The following is a 23,814-nucleotide window of genomic DNA, read 5'->3' as shown; positions in this document are numbered from 1 at the left end:
AACGGGTACTAACTATTTTTAAATTCCGAACTACTCTTCAAATCTATACCACATTGTATCCGGGCGAAACTTTGCCTGTGTCCAATATTAAATAACTGACTTTGCGTAATTATTGTGAAATCGATATATTACAATGTTGATTTTTTTAGAGCCGGTACAACATTGTAAACAAATTTGCGTAATTAGAAAAGCAGCGCACTAAGTAAACGACCTCAAAATATACAAGTTTGCATACAGCACCGTCAGAACTAAAACCAATTTTACAAGATCGACGCGCGGAGCATGAAAGAAAAATATTGCTAAGGTAACGCGTCTGTTCAGTGCGTGACTTGGGGGTCAAACTTCAGTCAACACACACTTGATGTCAGCATCGCCGCGCAGTAAGTTACGCAATGAAGTACTTAAAGTTCAATTGCATCCCAAAATTATGTCGTTGATCACTCAGTCTTTTGCAAAATATTATAACTAGTTTCCAAGCTTTTGATGCAGCCAGATTTATTTAACTTTGTGGAAATATAATCTTTTTAATTTCCCAGTCCTTTCTGTTCATTCATTGTCTTGACAATAACTGTGAATTGCTGTGCGAGCTTTTCGTACCCGACTGCTGTCAGACGGCGTCATGAAATCTATGCATAAAAGGCGGTCGACCTGCGGCTGTTTGATTTCCTACTTTCTCCTAAGCTAGCGATTGGTGAGAATGATTATTAATATATGCACTTGTAAATCGGACAGTCATACCGCAATTGTGTTGAAACATTTAAGTATCTTCAGAATATTGTTTAAAATAAAATATTCCATCCCAATCAAATCTAGGTCAAAGGGTCAAATTGTGTGCATATAATTATACATATTTAAAAGCTAAATATATTTGAATATTTGACGGCTATTCAACGTTTGTGCAAACCAGAATAAAAAAAGGCAGTGTATACAATAGCGATATGACTGAGATATCATGGCGTTTGTTTACAATATTGCACCGGCTCTAGTATTTGACACACATGAAGTTGTTCGCGAACGATACAGAGTGGTATAGATTTGAAGACCCGTTCAGAATTTTCTTTGTATATCCCCAAACATTTTGACTACTCCTGTGCCGGTGACCAATGTTTGGGCGAGCGGTCGGTGTTTTAAATAAGCGAGCGAGAAAAAAAAAACGGTAAAAATGTGGTCGTTTTCCGGTCGGAAAACACAATGCGGTCGGAAATTAAGCGATCGTTTAAAAAGTGGGAAGTTGGGCAAAATGAGTACTGTGGTTGAAATGATATTAGCATATTTCTCATTTAGTTTTAACTCGTACAATATTTATTCACTCACTGTTCACTATAGCCAGAACGCTGTACTGTCTTCACTTTCAGGTTAGTTCTTCCGCCGATTTCTCGCAACCAACAACGTGATTTTTTTATTTGGGATTTCGAGAAACATAACATGAATCGTTATGGCATTTTTCATGTTTCAACTTTTAAGTAGTCAGTTAACAAGGTCTTTCTTTCATAGTAGCATTTCTATGGGATTGACGTACTAGCATGAATGGGTTCAATTATCAGTGTTCACCGATGACGTCATTTGACTGGCCCTCTAGACGCGAAATGACGCCAGGAAAAGCGGACGTTTGTCGTCTGCTTCACAGCCCGTTTTATACCCGATATTTAGGGCATTTCGCAGTACATATAAGTTATTTTTATCGACAGAATTCATTCATAGATCGCAAATTTCATGTACAGAGTGTCAAAAGCCACACCTCTGCTCCCCTTTAACCCATGGATGATGATTTACATTGTTTGTTTACACTAAATTTTAACTTGTGCTAAGCATTACAGAGTATCATCCAACCACAATAATGTATTCATGGCACTGATATAGTGAAATAATGTAATCAAATAATCTGAGCTTTGTACCTGAATCTGATTTAATCAGATTGCCTCAGTACCTCTTCAACTCTATCTTGTCAAATCTTGGTTTATTGGTAAATGTAGTTGCTTTGCAGTGAATAACTTTGAATAACGTTTTTTTTGACCAGGTTCTGCCACAGCCACAATAGAATTGGAGGATATTAATGATAATGCACCAGAATTTACGGAGGATAAATACTATAGAGCTGCATCTGAATCCTTACTAGTTGGAGCATCAGTTCTCACAGTCACAGCCTTAGACATGGATGTTGGTGTCAATGCACAACTAGACTACAAAATCACTGATGGCAATATTGGTAACCATTTCTACATGTATAATGACATCGCCAACAATGTAGGAATTATTAAAATCCAAGAGGTAAGTAAATACATTAAATGCAATGCTTGACTAAAATTTTGAAACATTTTAAAATCAAATTAAATTGTTTTTAATGGAATTATTGATATGTTTTAATCATTGTCACTTTTTTTTATTCTGCAGATGTTGGATTATGAAGATATTACTCAGCGTCAGTTTACATTAACATTGGAAGTATGTGATCCAGATTTCTGTGACACAGCAGAATGTCTAATTACTGTTGAAGATTTCAACGATAATCCCCCTGTATTTGATCCAAACCTGTATCAAGCAAGTGTTTATGAAAACGCATCACTGAATACTATACTGGGTACTGTATATGCCACTGATGCCGACCATTCTAGTACCAATAATTCTAGATTTTAGTAAGTATCACTGGGCCAATTTCAATTAAACTTTGTGTGGTGATCGAAGATAATCAATTTTTTGGGGTCCGATTCAAGATTGCTGATGGCGACCATTTTTCTTCTCACCATGTCTATCTAGCATGCACAGACATTATTTCATATTTTGTTTTGTGATTGGATTTGGCTGAATAGTGTCCTTTTTTCAATCTGAAAATGATTAACTTTTTATACTAGAGTGAGTTGCCTTGGTCAATCTATCTTGGTATGGTGATATTACATTTTTGGTTGTCATTTATACAGTAATTTTTAATTAGCACTATGCTTGATATCCATCATACACGAAAACCAAAATATAATTTAGACCCTGATTTATATATTTTGTATCCTAAATAGAAGAAACAATATGATTGGCTGAACATTTCTGCATTCTAACTGTGGTGGCGCAATTTACAAACGCCACTTCCACTTTCACACAAGACATTTCAAGGTAATATGCAGTGAGCTGGAACATTATACCATGAAAATTCAAGATGCTGTGACGTAACATATCAGACCTATTAGATTTTGTTTTATGTCTAATTGTCTTTCTAGTTATACCATTGCTGAATCAACGAATCCTAAAAATCAGTTCCATGTTGGACCTGAAGATGGTATTGTGACAATCTCTAATGAACTTGACAGAGAAACTGTGGAATATCACTATTTGACAATACAAGCTGTAGATTATGGTGAGTAACTTTGCGGTCGTTTATAATTATTTTGTCACAAATGTTGTCATTCTCTAAGGTTAAAATTAGTACTAAACCAGCTAGGCTTTGAAATATCTGTATTTTTTAAAGGACAATATTAATCAGATAAAGCATGCTGGCTTTCAAATTCAAGCCTGTTAGACTGTAGATAGAGTTCAACTTCGGTCACAGGTTAGGATGAACATCTTGAAAAAAAGGAATCTGCTCACAATTTAACTTTTTGATCTGATCAAAGTTTTAGGCCTAAAATTCCATTGATGAGTGTGATTGTGTCTTTTGAAATACCCAAAATTAACTAAATTCTGTACTCTTCAAGTGGGAAATTATAACCTTTTGGCCCAGAATTAAATAAATTTTTAAAAATTACACAAAGCTGTACAAAATGTTGTACCAAAATATCAGCTCGAAAAAGACACTTAATATGCCATTGACAATGAATTGTGTTTTTTTTTAGGTCCCCCTAGCCTAACTGGTAATGCCACATTCCAAGTAACAGTTTTGGACATAAATGATAATCCACCAACATTTGCTGAGGATTATAAACCATTGGTGATGGAGAATACGCCGCCACCAGAGTATGTTGTGACTATCCGTGCAGTTGATCCTGATGGACCTGGCAATCAAGGACCATACACATACTGGGTGGACAACTGGAACAATATATTGGATAACTTCACATTTGAACAGATTGGTGGTAAGCATTATATATTGTCCTGCTACAGAAGTTGAGCTCTGTAAGTAGTAGCTGTTCATGTGTCTTGTCACCAGCACACTAACCTTATTTATTTTTCACAGATGAAGTGGAAATTTACACTAAAATAGACTTTGACAGGGAAGAACAAAAATATCATTACATGTCAGTAGTGATGGCAGATGTACACGGTTTAACTGGAACTGAAACATTGACTATCGAAATTGATGACATGAATGATAATCCTCATTCTCCAGGAACCAAGGAAATATTTGTGTACAACTATAAGGGTAAGCATATTTTATTTATCCTTCCCCCTTGTTGTCTATTTTGCTTACTTCTTGATATCAGTGAAGACTCCATCATGATAGCACCATCAAGAGGAAGTTCTAATCCTCCATATCGCTGACTGCATCATAATCTGTCTTCTACCTAATCTGTCTACTGTCTCATTTTGCCTACTTATTTATTTAAGCTATTGCTTCATCATCCACCCCTTTCTGCCCATATGCCTTCTCTATATTGGTTATCATCATCCTGTTATTTCTTGGATGCCACATTCATCTGTGTAGGTCATCCCATTATAAACTGTCTTTCTAGTCGGGGTGTTTTCTTTTGAATCAGTTCTATGCTTTTCAGAAACAGATCTTGTACCACTGTTATTTTTTTCACTCTATCATTATATTTCTGATTTATTTCTTCTTCAACATTTCTACTCCTTTAACCTAATACAGGTGAAATGCCAGAGTTTGGTTTAGGAGAACTTATTTCCAAGGATCCTGACGCATTAGACGGTAGTCTAGTCATAATTCTATGCATATTGAATGTTGAATGCATGCCATTAATACATATAGTCCAGTGTACTACCAACTTTGTGACTTATTCCATCAGTGATTTTGATATTTTTCTTGGTACATATTACCATATGATATGGGATTTCTTGGTTACCTAGCACAGGAAGTTGATATAATACTTTGAAACCATTTATTTTTACTAGCATTTGATTTCACTATTTAAATTTTTTTGGCAGGGAAATAATGAGTTCCATTGTTATTTTACATGTGGGATTGATTTTAATAGCAAATTTTACTTAGTGAAATTAATAGTGAAATTAAAAACAGTGAATAATTAAATGTATTTACAGTAAGTATATGAATACAGTCACAAAGATGTGTATGTATCTGCATCATAATTTTTGTAAATTTGAAATAAACAAGAAATACATTATAATAATCAAATATCGGTAGTTCTATTGCATTATGAATACTACTAATACTTTGACATTGTTTTCAGTCAATGATGACAACCATGTGCATTAACTTGTCTATCATAGAACAAAAGATTTTACCATTTTAAAGTCTGACTAAACTAACTGATATGTTCTGCTAATTTGCATCCTAGAACTAATTGTTTGTTAAACACCACACTTACACCCACGTACAGCATCACACCATCAGATATCTTCACTGTGCAGCCTCATACCCGCTAACAATTTTATTCAATATTACTTCCAGCAGTATAGACGCATACAGGGATTGCCCTCATCACTCGTTAATATCCGTCACTCAGAATTTCTGAGCAGAACAAAATCTCACTCTTATTGACATTCTGTTTTAAAAAACAAACCAGATTGGTTGACTTAAAAGAAGAAAAAAAACTTTCTGACATCGCCAACAGGGATGCATCAACCTGTACATCATTCTTTTTTAGCTTCACGACTCATTCATAACATTAAATCCAGAACCTGCGTTGAGTGAGCAACCCAAGGAATAATTATTTCCTACTACAATTGTGGTTTACCAGCATTCCATTAGAAAAGAATCAGATTGAATTCTTGTTTCCAATTCAACCATGACAGACAGATGACGTGATTGTGAAAAAAAAGTGTATCTATTCTTTATTTTTATCAAACAAGATTAGCTTAACATTGAAATATTTAAAATGAAAGTTATTATTAAATAAAAAATTTAAATTTTAACTAATAGGATGACAATTTTGAATATTAATGAGTCATGAATATTAATTAGTGACCAGCACTCAAGTAATTATGGGTAGAACCCTGGACTCGTATCCACCAACACCTTATACTATAACCTCATGCTGACAAATTTTTGCAATTGAGCCTCACACCCACTCACTACCAGTATCCCCTCACTCATACTACAACATTACAGTGAAGCCTCATACTTACTATAAATACCCTCATGGTTTTCTATAAAACATGGAATTGGATGTTTGGAACAACTGCCATATATAAGAATGTAATTTAATTGAAATACAATTCAATGAAATTCAGCTTATTTTGAATTAAATTTAACGTGTCTTGCCATCAGATATATTTCTTTAGTTTTCAGTTTTTTCCAGTTCCGTGTTTTTCAGAAAACCATACCCACCAAACATTCTAACAGTATAGTCTTATACCCACTCTTGCCCTTGATTTTTGAACAAGCAAATATTTCTTGTTGTTTACATTGCAGGTGAGACGACCGAGAGTGCAGTTGGTGAAGTATACGCCCCTGATCCCGATGATAAGGATGATAAATCATATTATATTGTAGGAGATGCTCCAGACTATTTTTGGGTAGGAATTAGTTCTCTCTCCAACTGTTCCTGTAACTGTAAAACATATCGCCATTTAAAATTGAGATATTAATCAATTATTTAATTGTGCAGGTGGACGAAGACACTGGTCAGACTTACATTAAAGAAGGCTGCCCTGATGGAGTATATGAATTTACTGTGTTAGTCTCCGATGGAGTTTGGCCAGATCAGAATAGTACTGTCATTGTTACTGTCAAAGAAATACCTGAAGAAGCTGTTATGAGTTCAGGATCTGTTCGCCTTGATGATATGACTGCTGAGGAATTCATATCTGTACCAGACAATGGAGAAAGCAAGTTAGAATTGTTTCATCAGGCCTTGTCCCAGTATCTGCCTGCTAAGTACGAGAATATTGATGTGTTTAGTGTTATCAATGTTCCTGATTCAAATCCACCATCAGTGGATGTACGATGGTCTGCACATGGCTCTCCTTATTATCCACCAGAATCTATGAATATGCAAATTAAGCTTAACCAGAAAGAGGTAAGAGATAAACTATGGTAGCCTGTGTCTTGCTGTGCATGTTAAGGCCATACCGACTTAATTTTATGGATGACATCCACGTGTGCATTAGTTTTCGCCTGTTCTCAAATAAAAAAATAAAAAAACTTCGACAACGAGTCTCCACAGATCGGTTTTCTGTCCGGAACTTGCCGACTTATATATTCGCAAAACACTGGCTTGTCGTAAAACTCGTTTTGAACTACCTCAAAACATGTCAATTTTGTCGTAAATGATCTTCTGCGCATGCGTATTGTGTTGCCGGGAATTCCAACATGGCGACCACGCCACAAAAATATGTGAGCATAAAAGTTTAGAGGAAAAACTGAGGGATTGTTGTAGACTGGTACGCAATTGATGCCGGCCAGGGAGATGTGACGTTTACACAGCTATACGAGAGATTGGTAGCGGTAAGCGAGTTTCGCCCAGACAACATATTGTCCAGAGTGGCTGTCCAGCGATGCAACTATGAGAGAAATGGAAGAGAAGTGGAGGTGTATGGTGGCCTAGGGGTGTGATAGCTGAGAAGGAAGAAAAGACCTGTTGTTGAAGAGATCGATGTGTGGGGTGTAGAGGAGTGCAAGAGATCTTTTTTTTTTTATACTTGAGATTGAGATCCCTAGACATGAGACACTAGACATACTTGCAGGGTTAACATGTAGGGCTTCATTTTACCTGACAACACAGTTAAAGCTAACCCCAACTGTGTAGAGAGGAGAAAGCAAGGACATATCTGTATCATTGCGATGTTTTGTTAGTTATTGTCATAAAGTAGTGATATGTACAATTCCGCCTTGACTTGTACTGAAAATGGTGTTCATGCTGTACCTTGAATGCAGTGTTTCTGACTGAAGGTACTTCATCATGACTACATGTACTAGAGCTTGTCTGAAATAGTTACCTGTGACAGTAATGCAGTAATGTGCCTCCTACAAATAAAGACTTCTGTTGTTTTTTTGATACACTGTGTTCTGTGTTTCAATTTGTAATACCAGCTTCGTAGTCCTGTGGTTTTAGCAGGATTTTTTTTTTTGGCAGGATTTTTTTTTTTTTTTTTAAGCCCTCTCGCATTAGTTTTGGGGTCTCCAGAGGATGTCATCCATAAAATTAAATCAGTGTGGCCTAAGTATGTACAATGCTTACACATGTACGTATGTACATATAAATACTATCAAGGTCTACTCATGGTGTGAATTTTTGTCTTGATTTGAAATTCTTTGAATGTGATTAAATGTTGTACAAATACGTTATTACCATAACATAATACAATTTCTGATCAACTAATTTTATCGTGAACTAATTTTATCCTTGATGATTTTTTTATAAATGAAAATGACTACATAGATACTTTTTGATCTCAATAAATTTTTGTGAGTATGTACAAGTGCTTTTTGGGGGTTGTAGGGTGTTGGGGTGACCACACTAAGGGACATAAACATGATTATCAACAAACTATAATACGCAACATAGTATCTGTTATGATTAAATAATCTTTAATTTCAGATAGAAAATTTGGTTGGTATAACCATAGGAATGGTACCTGTTGATCTGTGTTTAGGTGAAGGAGCGTGTGAATCATCTTGTACAAATTTCTTTATGGCAAGCACCAATCCAACACTGGTAGATGCTGGAGATAATACCTTGGTAGGTGTGACTACTATACAGGAAGCAAGATGTGTATGCGGTGCTAGAATCGCTGTTCATGGTCCATGTGCTTCGAATCCTTGTTATAATGGTGGAACATGTACAAATACACCATCTGGATATGTGTAAGTATGATAGGACTTGGTGGGTTAACACAGTTGGTGATTTATTCGTTCACTGATTTTGCAACCAATCATGGGCAGGAAATAATATATCATTCTATGTACATCCTAAAAGTCTGTTTTAGACATATTTCAGAAATGAAAGGGACCTTTATGATAATGTGATTATTAGACATATATACATATATATGCTGAGACTGACATTGAATTCTTGTTATAGGTGCAAGTGCTCCAAAGGATTTGAAGGGCCAGACTGTGAGGATTTAAAACGTAGCTTTAGTGGCAATGGGTATGCATGGTATGAAACTTTACAGCAATGTGGAGAGACACATACCAGTCTGGAATTCATCACTGAGTCACCAAATGGTATCTTACTTTATAATGGTCCGATGACAGAAGTGAGAGATAATGAACCAGATGATTACATTGCATTGGAATTGGTCAGAGGTATTCCAGTGTTATATCTGAATTTAGGATCTGGCACATTAGTATTACAAATCGATAAATCACCACGCTTGGATGATGGAGAGTGGCACCGAATTGATGTGTTCAGAAATGAGAAGGTAATAATGATTGACAGTTTAGCAGAGTTGTTGGTGATAGATGGCAATAGATACCATTTTTTTTTCTCTTCAACCACTCTAACATAAAATAAAAATACATGACAAACAATAGGTATCCTCCTTGAATTTCACCTTTAAGTTTACATAAAATGTATTTGTTTGCTGTTTTCAGTATTAAGTAATCAACACTGACTGGAAAGTATTTATAGTTTGTGTATAACACACAGACACATATTACATAATAACTGTACTCTCAATTTCATTTTGTTTCTTTTCTTTCTGTAGAAAGTTGAATTAATGATTGATAGATGTAACACAGCTACTGTAGCAGAAACTGAGAATTCCAGCACAATAGATACATCTTCTTGTAAAATAGAAGGCACTACACCGGGTACAAACAAGTATGTATTAGACATATCTAAGGTCATTCAAATCATCAACTAATTTTAAGCTCTGCTGTAGACAGATTTTCACAAAAATTTGATCTGCTATGACATTCAGTTTCAATCCCAAATTCTCTGTACATGTACTATGAATAAACTGTTCATAATTGTTCATTTCAGACTTCTTAACATTAACACACCTCTCCAGCTTGGTGGAATAATATTAGAACCAGATTATGTGTACCCAGCCGATTATTTACATACAACAAATGATTTTGATGGATGTCTCAAAAATGTAGACCAGGATAGCAAACTTTATGATCTTGGATCTCCATCTAAATCTCAGAATAGTGACCAAGGATGTAAACAAACAGACCAGCATTGCTATGGTAATGGAGGAGTATATCTATGTGGTAATGGTACATGTATTGGCAGTTGGGATGACTTTTTTTGTATTTGCTTTCCTGGTTACTATGGGGCCAGTTGCAATATTGGTGAGTTGAAATGTTCATGTATGAATTTATCTTTTATAAAACAAACTTGACACATAGCTGGCTTAAATCAGTAATCGTTGAAACAGACTTAGTAGGAGCTGTCATCACCAAAGGTTATGTGATAATGCTTCTTAGTAAACGTCAAACCACTGAGTACAGCTAAATGTATCAATAGACCATTTACGTGTTTCTGTGTCACATGGTACGTTTGTCTTGACTATGACGTAATTATTAGTGGTGTTTTTATAACCACTAATTGTTAGTCCCCGTTCGGACGTAGTCCGAAAACGAGGACTTACGTTTTGCCCTGTGTGCGGCTGTGCGTTTGTGATCACCTGTATTTCGAACATGCATGGACCGATTAAGTTCAAACTTCACTCATACATCACACATTATATGGGACATATGCACATGCATTTTTTAGCTCCGCTGTCGACTTTGTCGAGCGGAGCTTATCATATGAGTGATTGTCCGTCGTCGTCGTCGTCCGTCGTCCGTGTCAATGTTTTACTTTTTCGACTTCTTCTTGAAAACTACAAGCCTGAATGCTTTGATACTTGGTGTATATGTACCTTGGGTAGACCTCTCTCAGATTTGTTCATTTCATGATGATATCTTCAATTCTCTAATTTTGGTGAATATTTTTGTCATTTTTAGTAAAAAGTGATATTTTCGACTTCTTGTTGAAAACCGCAAGTGCAATTGCTTTGATATTACATATATAGGTACTACATGTGGACCTCTCTCAGATTTGTTCATTTTGTAATGATATCTTTAATTCTCTAATTTTGGTGAATATTTTTGTCATTTTTGGTAAAAAGTGATATTTTCGACTTCTTGTTGAAAACCGCAAGTCCAATTGCTTTGATATTTACATATATAGGTACTACATGTCGACCTCTCTCAGATTTGTTCATTTTGTAATGATATCTTCAATTCTCTAATTTTGGTGAATATTTTTGTAATTTTTGGTAAAAAGTGATATTTTCGACCTCTTGTTGAAAACCGCAAGTCCAATTGCTTTGATATTACATATATAGGTACTACATGTGGACCTCTCTCAGATTTGTTCATTTTGTAATGATATCTTTAATTCTCTAATTTTGGTGAATATTTTTGTAATTTTTGGTAAAAAGTGATATTTTTGACTTCTTGTTGAAAACCGCAAGTCCAATTGCTTTGATATTACATATATAGGTACTACATGTGGACCTCTCTCAGATTTGTTCATTTTGTAATGATATCTTTAATTCTCTAATTTCGGTGAATATTTTTGTAATTTTTGGTAAAAAGTGATATTTTCGACTTCTTGTTGAAAACCGCAAGTCCAATTGCTTTGATATTACATATATAGGTACTACATGTGGACCTCTCTCAGATTTGTTCATTTCATGATGATATCTTTAATTCTCTAATTTTGATGAATATTTTTGTAATTTTTGGTAAAAAGTGATATTTTCGACTTCTTGTTGAAAACCGCAAGTCCAATTGCTTTGATATTACATATATAGGTACTACATGTGGACCTCTCTCAGATTTGTTCATTTCATGATGATATCTTTAATTCTCTAATTTTGATAAATATTTTTGTAATTTTTCGTAAAAAGTGATATTTTCGACTTCTTGTTGAAAACCGCAAGTCCAATTGCTTTGATATATTATACATATAGGTACTACATGTGGACCTCTCTCAGATTTGTTCATTTTCTAATGATATCTTCTGTTCTTTAATTGCCATGTGCATTGCTAACAGCGGAGCTATCTCAGCCGACAGGCTGCTTGTTTCATGATCCAATTAACGATAGCCGAATAACGGCCATTTTAAGGCCGAAAATGCATCAAAATCGCACATTTTCACAATTCCGGACCCGGATCTCAGTTATGCATGGACGGATTTTGTTCAAATTTGGTACATACATTAAACATAATAAGACCTTGATGCACGTCATTTTGTTTTAAAGAATTCAGTTCTGGATCCGTATCTGAGACATGGCTGGATTGATCGAGTTCAAACTTCACACACACAAGGTACATCATGTCACAAATATGTATGTGCATTTGTTTCATGATCTCATTAACAATAGCCAAATGGCGGCCACTTTAAGGCCGAAAATGCATCAAAATCGCACATTTTCACCATTCCGGACCCGGATCTCAGTCATGCATGGATGGATTTTGTTCAGATTTAGTACAATGTGTTGTACATATGACTTGTCACTATTGGTGGTTATCAAAAAACAGCGTAATCAAACAATATAACACATGACTTTGAACAAATCATGGAATATAACAGAACATTTCTAATGTAAACAAAAACGTTGATAAAAAGTGTTGGATTCAAATACCATCTGATGTGTGTTTCTAAAATGAATCTAGACTTGGCAGGTGTTCTTGAGCATGTTTTACTGGGTATACCAAATCAGCAAATATAGTATGTTGTTTGCAAGGTCTTTGCTGTATAATGTGATGTAATCATGACTTTACTGGAAATTGTTTAACAGAAACGCCAGCATATGACTTTTCCGATGAAAGTTATGTTACATATGAATTACCGCCAACCATACCACTAGATGATTACAAATCATACTTTCATATCATGGTTCGAACAAGGCAAGAAAACGGACTGATATGGCATATGTCGGACACAAACGGATGGGAGTATATAAGATTGCTGGTAAGTGTATGGTTATAGTGAGTGTTTGGCTTGTTGGGTAATGATGAATTACGAAAACCGAGAGAGCATGGAATGATTTGAAAAAAATAATTTGAACCAGTGGGTATTGTATAATATGTGTAGACAGATTTATATTACTATATATCCAGTGAAATGGAATGAATTGTAAACCATCCTGAACTCCCATGGGAGCATACAGTCAGAGTTCCTCAATGTACATCAGAGCTAAACACACACATAGCAATCAGTACCCCATTTGTTACCCATTCACTCGATGGAGGGAATCACAGGAGGAATTAAAGTACATTGCCCACTGTCACAAACATAGCAATCACTACCAAGTCCAAAGTCATAGCAATTGAGCCGCAATCAATGCCTTCATGAATTATATAGCTCAGATAATTTAAACTTTGTTCTATCATTGCAGTTGCATGAAGGTTACCTAGTGACAACCTTCAATCTAGGCGACACTGGCGAAGGATTTTCAAGGAAATTACCAAATTATAAAATAAATGATGGAGTATGGCATTCTATAAATTTGGAACGAAATGGTAATCACTTCGTTGTCAAAGTTGACGGTGGTGGAGGTGTTCGTGAAATGGAATTTCGAATGGGTTCATTTTATGAATTGGCAGTTGATAGCACTAGTCTTGTTCTCGGAGCACAAGTTGATGTGCAACAAGTCACTATGGACTTTATAGGTGAGTCAAAACAATTCACTGTGAAAAAATAAAAACATTTGACAAAACAGTACCAATATTTGTTCAATGTGTTTAGCGATGTATTTAACATATTGACTTATTATATGATGCTATTACGAGGATACCTCAAAGTATGCACAAAGACAGTAAAAGCAGGAATATCGACCAATGCACTGTGGAGGTCGATGTGACAGCATACAGAACAGAACAGAACAGAATCAGCGAACTTCTTTGTGTGGAGTTTGGTCAAACTCGGTGGCAGCCATGTTTGTTTTATCATTAGAGGAAGCTTACACGCGTAATCATTCCATATTTGGAATTCGCAATTCCTAATTTGGTCGGATGAAAATGCTGCAAAATTATGGCACGCTGTAACTTATGGCATTACGGCGACAGATGTATAATAATAAGTATTATTGATAGATAAATTGATAACAATTGTATTATTGTTCTAGCTGTCTATTGGAAAGATAATACCACTATCGTTTGTCTGTGATGATCTGTAGTCATGAATTTCTTCTTGTACATAGGCTGTATGAAAGATCCCAGGATAAGTAATGTATACTTAGGTATGGATGGAGATATGGATGGTACTTCAGCAACACTATCTGAAGGTGTATCATCGGGCTGCTTTTCTAACGTGTGCGACAGTGATCCTTGCATGGAGCCACTGATATGTTTTGATATTTGGAGAGAATACATATGCAGGTAAAGTATAATATTTTTTGTTTCTGGGTATTGAGAACAAATGCAGTGAATTTAAAGTTGTATAATTTGTTTTAAATATTTTTATGCTGTAAATAAAATTGCATCAGTGTTTATAAAAAGCCTTGATTCGTAGACAATTCTATGATTTGTTAAAGTCTTATCTTCTTAATTTCAGATGTCCAGTAGGAGAAGAATTCCTTAATGGCACTTGTATTGAGATAGATGAATGTTTAAGTGATCCTTGTTTGAATGGTGGTGCCTGTATAGATGGTGTCAATGGATATATATGTATCTGTCCTGAAGGTTATAGTGGTATACACTGTGAGCAATTAATGGTGTTTGCATATGTAGGGGCTACAGCTACACTAAGCATGGGTGCTGGCATAGCTATACTCATCTGCCTTCTTTGCTTAATTAGTAAGTGTCTTATTAATTTATTGTATAACAGTATGTTAAATTATTACTTTTAAAACTTAAGAAAAACAAATTATTTAAAAAAAAACTTTTTTATGTTCATGGTTTATAAGATTTCAAACTAAGATTGCAATTTTATAACACATTTTTTAAGTCTTCGTATTGCTGCCATTTTAAGGTAAATATTTATTAAAATCACAAATTATCACCATTCCAGAACAGTCGTGCATGAACAAATTCCTGGGACCTTAATGCACATCATTTCATTTTATCGGATCTGTTAAAACATCACACATCGGGTTATATATCTTGCGTCTAAAACACAAACAGGGACTATGCCATTGATGATGACTTGTTTATCTTTGTTCACAAATGTGCAACAAAAAAGTCGATTGTTGTATTGAAAAGAAACTGTTGTTAAATGTTTGTTGTAATCACATTATATTGTCAGCAAAATTTAGTTGCAAGTAAGGAGTTGTGAGGGGCACGGTTTTTCAAGGCAAATATTTTATAAAACTGTCTTAGCATTGTAGAAATTGCATAGAAGAAATCTGTATTTTTCGAAGGGCACAAGACAAACTTTCTGAGCATCAAAGCAATTGCCTTTGATGCCTTTGTGAAGTTGAGGCCTTGCATTTGTGAGCTATACTGAATGAAGCTGACATAAGATGCAACATTTATATTTATATTTTCTTCACCACAATAAATCTGGTCATGCTTTGTTTGAATTCTGTGTTGGTTACACAACTAACTGTATGCAGTGGTAACATGAATATAATAGTCATTCCTATGAATTCAAAAAGAACCTAATGACTACAAGGAACACCAATCTGGTGTGCTTTTCTCAGAATATTGATTTTGTAATAAAGTCCATCTTCAGGAATAGCTTTTGTATTTATTACAGTACACATGTTACTTGAAATGTCAATGGCTTCAAACTCTATTTTTGCTGGAAACTATTTGAGCAAGTTTTACATGCTTTGGGATTTTTGAAACAATACCTAATTACATTAATTTTTTTTTGTGTTCAATAGTATTGGTGCTTGTCTGCATCGTTTATAAGCGTAGAAGAGAGAAAAATGTACTGGGATATATGGATTATCCAGAAGATGATATCCGGGAAAATATGATAGTTTACGATGACGAAGGTGGTGGCGAAGGAGATCAAGATATGTATGACATCAGACCTTTGAGTAAACCAGTAGATAGCGATAGTCCTGTTAACACTGATAAGAAACCACTCATACCAAAGGAAGCACCTGTAAGAACCATGGCAGTTCCACCACCACAAGAACATCCACCACCACAGAAAGACGCACCAAGAAGGAGAGCACCCCCTAAAGGTAGGTTACCTTTGCTAGTGGTAACCATGTTGTAAGTTATAGTCATGTGACTTTTTAGCAATGCTGTGATTGGTTAATTACTGTCTTGCTGGGACTTCTTTTCATGTGACTGGAGAGATGAAACAAAATTTCACTGAGATAATCCTGCACACGTTTTTTGCATGCAACTCATAAAAATGTTGTTTTCAGCTAGGAATACTTGCAATGAAGTTGTATATATTAGATCAAACAAGTGGTTAAATTGCATTATTGTCATTGATCACACTGCCTTTTGACTGCCACCTTAGTAGTATATCTCGATGATCACGCTGCCTTTTGACTGCCACCTTAGTAGAATATCTCAATGATCACACTGCCTTTTGACTGCCACCTTAGTAGTATATCTCAATGATCACGCTGCCTTTTGACTGCCACCTTAGTAGAATATCTCAATGATCACACTGCCTTTTGACTGCCACCTTAGTAGAATATCTCAATGATCACACTGCCTTTCAGTTACTACCTTAGTAAAATCTAAAATCTTTATTTCTGTCAACATCTACCCTAATCTGTTTGTTTGTTATACAGGTGATAGCCCTGATGTTGGTGATTTCATTAACGATCGGCTTGGCGATGCTGATGATGATCCCAATGCACCACCTTATGACACTTTACATCTCTACGATTATGAAGGCGAGGGATCAACAGCTGGGAGTCTTAGCTCATTGAATACAAGTAGCAGTTCTGAACCAGAACAAGATTACGGATACCTGAAAGATCTCGGACCACCATTTCAAAAACTTGCTGACATGTATGGTGGTGCAGATTCTGATTAATACTTGACGTGGAATGGAATGGATGTGGTTCTGTTGATTGTCACTCTAAGAACATCATCACTAGCTGCCTGCAGTATGAATCAAATAATGCTGAAATACTTTTTATGATTGAAACAAAGAAGCTCAGTTCATTTATTACTATCGTCTTCCGTGCCTTTATTCTTAGTTTTCTCCTCAAACAGCTCTAGTTATTTTTTTTACATTTACAAAAAAATTGCCAAAGATATCCTAATTTTTCCTATCTTTCCTAATTTTCCCACCTTTCATGTATTATTAAAGTGGAAAGATGCAATACTTAGTGAAGCGTGCCAAATATATTTATAATAGCTAATATAATGTTTTTGTTGAGATGTTTTTATTAGTTGATAGTGTTATATAGACCAATTAGTACATAGGGGTATAAACATGTATGCATGGTCTCACGACATCACCATGTGTATGGTCACGTTTCCATCTGCAATATTGCTAAGTAAACCATCCTTATATATAAATTTATTTTATTTGCAGTTAACACTTCAGTATTAATATTTTAATAGTTTAATTTTATGTAATATTATAATTAAATATTGTAAGATTTGTTTTTATAAATCATTATTTGTGCTATAAAAGGTACAACTTCATTAAATCGGGTGCTATTTTATTATGAAAAGCTCAATTTTGATCTTCAGCTCAATTGTTGACTTAATCGATCGAGCGGAGATGTTCATATTACTGATTGTCCGTCATCGTCCGTTGGTGTTAACTTTTTATATTTCGACTTCTTCTCGAAAATGGCAAATCCACTTGCTTTTATACTTGGTATACATGTACCTAGGTAGACCTCCATCAGATTTCCTCGTTTTGTGATATCTTCAAAATATCTTAATATTTTTGTCATTTTGGGTAAAAAAATATATGCTATTTTCGACTTTATCATGAAAACGGCTAGTCCAATTGCTTTGATATTTCATATGGAGAAACCTTGAATGGAACTTTGTCAGTTTTGTTCAATTTGTGACGATACCTACAATTTTCAAATTTAGTGAATATTGCTATTTTCAACTATACAGCGGAGCTATATCAGCTGACATGCTGCCTGTTTGAATAATTTAACTGTTGTTAAATACCATTAAGTTTGTAGACTTATTAGGAGGTTATCCTTATTTTATTAAACGATCAAGTTAGAGGTTTAAAGTATTTGAAAAAAAAGAAAGATTTATCATGTAAGCAACTCATTTTTGCCAAATTCAGGTGTTTGCTCTATTAGAAGGTCATCTCTATTGAAGCGCACATAAACCAACAATTTTTTGCAATTTTTTGTATGCTTGATCATTACATTATGTCATAATAATCGACTATCAATGACTCATTTACAAAAGTTTATGCACTACTAATAAAGCAAAAACAGTTCATCTAATCTAAGTTTGAAACAATCCTAGAAGGGAAATGATATATTTTATTGTTGCTGCCATATCTTAGTATATAATCCACAATGCAAAGATTCTGATATCTCTAAAAATCTTATTTGATTTTTTTCTGATTGAACTGCTGCACTGTCCTCTATTTCTGAATCTCCAAACACTTCTGTATATTAACGATGACTGCCAAGTTTCTACTAAACTATGATGTAATCATGTTTTAGGAACACCTTATATAATAATAAATTTTGTTCTTCTCCTTTTCAAAAAAGGATTTCCTTATTGTATCTATTTTTTTTTTCGACCATTGTAGTTCCAAAACAAACTCAACTAAAAGTTTTGAAATATTTTTTTACTGCAATTGAACGTGTGCAAGATTTTTTAGTTTTAAGATGTTTTAAATGCATGTTTCATTACTTTCTTTTTTTATAAAATTCAATTGTGTGCTTTTTTCACAATAAATTCTATATATTCAAATTGTTTATCAATTGTGTGTTTTTTAGCTCTGCTGTCAACTTTGTTGAATGGAGCTTATCATATGAATTCTCTAATTTTGATGGAGACAGGATACAAAACAAAATGACTACTAATTAAAGCTGTATTATCAGATATACTGTGGAATACTTTATTTTCGCTGGAATTAATTTTCGCTGAAAAGGCTTTTTGGGCGTTTTTCTTGGAATTTATTTTCACTGATTTTTGATGAGTTTAATGTGAAATATAGGAAAAAAAGTATATTCGCTGGATTTTATTTTCAAGGAATCATCCCTTCAGCGAAAATAGCGAAAATAAATTCCAAGCAAAAATAAAGTATTTTACAGTATTTTATCACTTGACTTGAATGAAGTATGTGTCGTATACCAAATGCAACAATTACGGTATTCACAAGATATCTGGGTCAGATATTGTTAGAAATTTTACAGCTGAGCATTTATGTATATACTGCTGTGATGGAATTTTCAGCTGCTAAGGGCATCAATAAGTCCATCGAATCACGCACAAAATCGAGGTTGTATTGTTTTGTATTGTCTTTTTAGTCCCCGTTCGAACGCAGTCCAAAAATGAGGACTTGTGTTTTGACCTCTGTGCGTGCGTGCGTGCGTGTGTGTGTGTGTGTGTGTGTTAGAAATTCCTCCACCAATCAAACTTCACACATTATACATATGCACATCAATTTGTTTCACGATCTGATTCAAGATGGCTGAATGGCAGCCATTTTTCTGCTAAAAATCATCAAAATCAATTTCTCAGCTGTGGATTTTGTTCAAACTTGGTATATAAGTTGGATATTATAGGTCCTTGATGCACATCTTTTTTTTTTCAGATAAAATTCAAAATGCCGACTGGCGGCCATTTTGTTTTAATGAATGTGATTCTAGTGCCATATCTCTGACTTGCTGTACTGATTATGTTCAAATTTTAAATATTCATTATACATCAGGTCATAGATGTACAGATATATCTGTTTGACGATCCTATTAAAAATGGCCGAATGGTGGCCATTGTTGTGCTAAAAATCATCAAATGTCAAACATTTCTGGCATTTATAGATGGATTTTGTTCAAATTTGGTACATACATTCACAGTCCCTCTATCTATGATAGAGGGACTGTGAATGTATGTACCAATGACTGTGATACATTAGACATTACAGGTTCCTGATGCAAGTCATTTTATTTTTCAGATCGGATTCAGAATGCCTGACTAGCGACCATTTTGTTTTAATGAATGGGCTTCTAGAGCCATATCTGTGACATGCTTTGACTATGTTCAAATTTTATATATTCATTATACATGTATTTAAAGTGGCTGATTTTGTTTTAATTAATGCTGTTCCAGAACAATATTTCTCAATACTCATTTGACGATCAGATACTATTGTCAATTATTTTAATGTTAAACAATTATAATCATATTCCTGACATGTTTATATTCCAGCTATATTACTATAAACAAAACTATATATCTTAAATTCGATAACTAACGGGGACTCTGCCATGCATAACTTGTTCTTTCTAAATTTATACATGTTATATAAAATTTCATATCAATGTTGCAACTGCATCCAAGCAAACATGTGATGCTTCCTAGGCTAGTTGTTTTAAGTTTGTTCCAAAGCAAGATTCGAGCAGCATTACTTATCAGGATTTTAGGTATTCCAGGTAAAAAATATATCATTCAGGTTCTGACACACTTGTGAACTGATTCCCGTTCTTGGCTCATCAAATAATACAGCTTTAAGGTTTGATGGTATTTTTGACTAGAGCATTCTCTGTTGTCTCATTCAGAACAGTAATTTAGCGTATATGCGAATCTCCCAATTTGCCACTGCTATGGTACAAATTAGTTAAATTCTGTTCAAAGCAAATAAACCATGAGCACCAGGTTTAGCTAGTACATGTATGTTAGACACTCATGTAAAATAGTATTGCATTGTATTATGGATGGGCTTTACTTAGCCTTGTCTACAAATTATACATGGGTACTATAAAAACAGAAGTACTATTGGTATCCACATTTATTATATTTCATGTCTGTAAAACACTGGGGCATTATCACACACAAAAATTGTGACCACTGAAAGTACAAAACCTTTTCACCTGAAGTTGTACGTGTCATGCTTTCCAGATCCCCTTGCATATGCAATAGACATGATGATAAATTGGGCAAATTTGGACATGTATATGTTCCCTCTATTTTCATTAATGCTGTACTGAAAAAGTACTGGTAATGCTGAATGTGATAATGACAGCAGCAGTCAGTGAAACTGGTTTCCACTCCTGTTCTTGCTAGTAGCCAGAAGACCCACCACTTATGATGCAAGATCACAGGGGTACTGTCACTGTTCGAATTACACACCAGCAATTGGCAGCAAAGGAAGAATTTTCTAGCCGAGTGTCCAACAATATCACCAGAGTTCCAAGGTTTAATAAAGAGCATGATCTGGTTTATCGCGGGGGGGGGGGGGGGTACTATACTAAATAATGACTTTAAATTGGGGTATGATATTAGTAATGTGAATCTTCACATACCTCTGAATTTCAATGAGTTTGTAATTTATGACACAAGTGTCATCATCAAGTCAAAGTATAGTTCACAAATCATGGGCAAGGTATTCAATAGTTATGAAAAATATATTCTTCCAGCTTACCAGAGTTACTTCTAATCTTTTTTCACTCTACTGCTAATTAATTACATATCTATTTATGTTTGACGTATGGATTGACGGTAATAAGATATAGTAGAAATTACACATGTAGAATAATACAATAATTGGAGGTGGGAGCATAAGAGCGTCTTCCTCTAGAGTCACTTAAACTCAACAAGATCCCCACTGATTATTAGTCCAAGTGATTCTGTTGACCCATTTCGGCTATAAAAAGGGACAAGTCATTGAGTGCAGTCAGATGGCTCCATTTGTATGACTGGTTAGCTTGAACGTAATTTAGCGCACAGGCCTCTGGTCATTCTCTGCAATTTTTGTTCCCAGAGGGGCACAGACGTCGGGTACTGTGAATGTTTTTCCAATATATTCTAGCATAAATACCATTTGGTTATAACCTTTTAATTTTTGCATCATGGGTGATAACATCGCTCGTATGTCATTCAATTCATAGCCAAGAGACATTGCTCCAAGACTATAATCACTTGCCATTTGTAAAAATACTAACTGTAGCTTGATAAGATGATTCTCTTGGTTTTCAATATGGAGGTCATTGAATTTCAACGCAGTATCGATATATCATCAAACACAAACATTAAATTGGTTCATTGCACATTGTATAACTCATGGTAGAATGTTGCCAACAATAAGTTCTACTATCATAGTAGCAAAGAAGTGGTCTTAATAAGCCTATAAACTACAATATAGACACTTTAACTGTTGCTGTAGGCCTTTCATAGTGACCAATCAATTTGCAAGGTATGCTTGGAGTTGAATTAAGGATCACGGAGAGTGTGGTCTCCCCTAAAAAGCTTATTTCATCTAAGTTGATGCCTGGTGTCTTGCGAATGGATAGCCTAAGAACTATTTTTGACTCCTATATGCGAAGCACAAAATGGGAGTCTTTGCGGTTACTCATGTGTCTGCATGTGTATGTGTGTCCGTCTGTTCCACTGATATCTCAAGAACCATACATCAGTTTTTGATGAAACTTGGTGCATAGATGCTCTGGGCTAATGCGCAGATTTGATTAGGTTTTGGTAAAATTTCATGCATATTAATTACTTAATTTGCATGATAATAAGCTGATTTTTAGCTGTTCCATGATTGTTCCATTGATATCTGAAGAACCACTTATTTGATTTTGATGAAACTTGGTACATGGATGCTCTGAACTAATGCTTGGTTTTGATTAGTTTTTGGTAAAAATTATCTAATTACTAATTACCTAATTTGCATAAAGATTAGTCAATTTTCGTTTTTTCCACTGATATCTCAAGTACTAATCATCACATTTCAATGAAACTTGGTACATAGATGTCATAGGACACTGCACAGACCTGATAGTTTTAGGGTAATGTCAGTGCATGTTAATTACCTAATTTGCATAATTAATTAATTTTCAGCTTTTGATGTTTCAAGTAGTAAGCATTACATTTCAATAAAACTTGGTACATAGATACTCAAGGACTATGCAGAGATTGATTGTTTGGGGATAAATATTTGTGCATATTAATTACCAAATTTGCATAATTAGTTAATTTTCAGCTTTTCCACAGATATCTCAAGTACTAATTATCACATTGCAATGAAACTTCGTACATAGATCCTTTAGGACTATCCAGAGACCTGATTAGTTTTAGGGTAAATAATTGTGTATATTAATTACCTAATTTGAATAATTAATTAATTTTCAGCTTTCACACTGATTTCTCAAGTACTAATCATCACATTTCAATGAAACTTTATACATGGATGCTGTAGGACAATAGACAGACCTGGATAATTGTGGGTTAAAATCTGTACATATTAATTACTAATTTACATAATTAACCACTTTTAAGCTATCACACTGATATCTAAAGTATTAATTATTCCATTTCAATGAAACTTAGTGCAAAGATACTCTAGGACAATGTACAAACCTGATTAGTTTGGGGTTAGAATCTGTTTATATTAATTCCCTAATTAGCATAATAATTTATAAATTTTTTTGGTTCCAATCAATTTCAATAAAACTTGGTACATAGATGGTCTGTTACATTGCGCAAACCTTATTAGTTTTCCATTAAAATCTGTTCATATTAATTTTCTGATTTGCATTATTAGTTTTCCATCACTATCACTATCTCTGACAAGTAATTTTGAATTATATTTAATGTGTCTCAAATACTCTCAGCATATGGGAGTTCTTTCTAAGCTTTCTTTGATTACATCCTGCCTGTGAAGGACCCTA

General features: G+C 34.6%; 1 protein-coding gene across 2 annotated transcripts in view; it reads left to right on the top strand.

Moving 5' to 3' along the window:
• Positions 1-18,892, top strand: part of LOC100374578 (neural-cadherin-like) — a 58,346-nt gene extending 39,454 nt beyond the window's left edge. The window contains exons 18-35 of one of the 2 annotated variants that reach the window (XM_085500334.1): positions 2,018-2,268; positions 2,392-2,633; positions 3,207-3,343; positions 3,819-4,058; positions 4,160-4,345; positions 4,790-4,849; positions 6,533-6,636; positions 6,729-7,139; positions 8,661-8,926; positions 9,144-9,486; positions 9,772-9,887; positions 10,050-10,363; positions 12,865-13,037; positions 13,465-13,738; positions 14,269-14,446; positions 14,622-14,863; positions 15,895-16,203; positions 16,771-18,892. In XM_085500334.1, the coding sequence (XP_085356460.1) occupies positions 2,018-2,268; positions 2,392-2,633; positions 3,207-3,343; positions 3,819-4,058; positions 4,160-4,345; positions 4,790-4,849; positions 6,533-6,636; positions 6,729-7,139; positions 8,661-8,926; positions 9,144-9,486; positions 9,772-9,887; positions 10,050-10,363; positions 12,865-13,037; positions 13,465-13,738; positions 14,269-14,446; positions 14,622-14,863; positions 15,895-16,203; positions 16,771-17,018 (4,094 nt within the window). In that variant the 3' untranslated portion in view covers positions 17,019-18,892. The remainder of the gene's footprint in view (positions 1-2,017; positions 2,269-2,391; positions 2,634-3,206; positions 3,344-3,818; positions 4,059-4,159; positions 4,346-4,789; positions 4,850-6,532; positions 6,637-6,728; positions 7,140-8,660; positions 8,927-9,143; positions 9,487-9,771; positions 9,888-10,049; positions 10,364-12,864; positions 13,038-13,464; positions 13,739-14,268; positions 14,447-14,621; positions 14,864-15,894; positions 16,204-16,770) is intronic. The other variant, XM_085500335.1, reaches the window with a different exon arrangement.
• Positions 18,893-23,814: the final 4,922 nt, after the last annotated feature.

This window comes from Saccoglossus kowalevskii, chromosome 6 (genome assembly GCF_978046115.1).
Source record: "Saccoglossus kowalevskii chromosome 6, keSacKowa6.1, whole genome shotgun sequence".
NCBI classification, from domain to species: Eukaryota; Metazoa; Hemichordata; class Enteropneusta; family Harrimaniidae; genus Saccoglossus; species Saccoglossus kowalevskii.
Note: the sequence above shows the minus strand (reverse complement) of the source record. Positions and strands in the feature narration are given on the sequence as shown.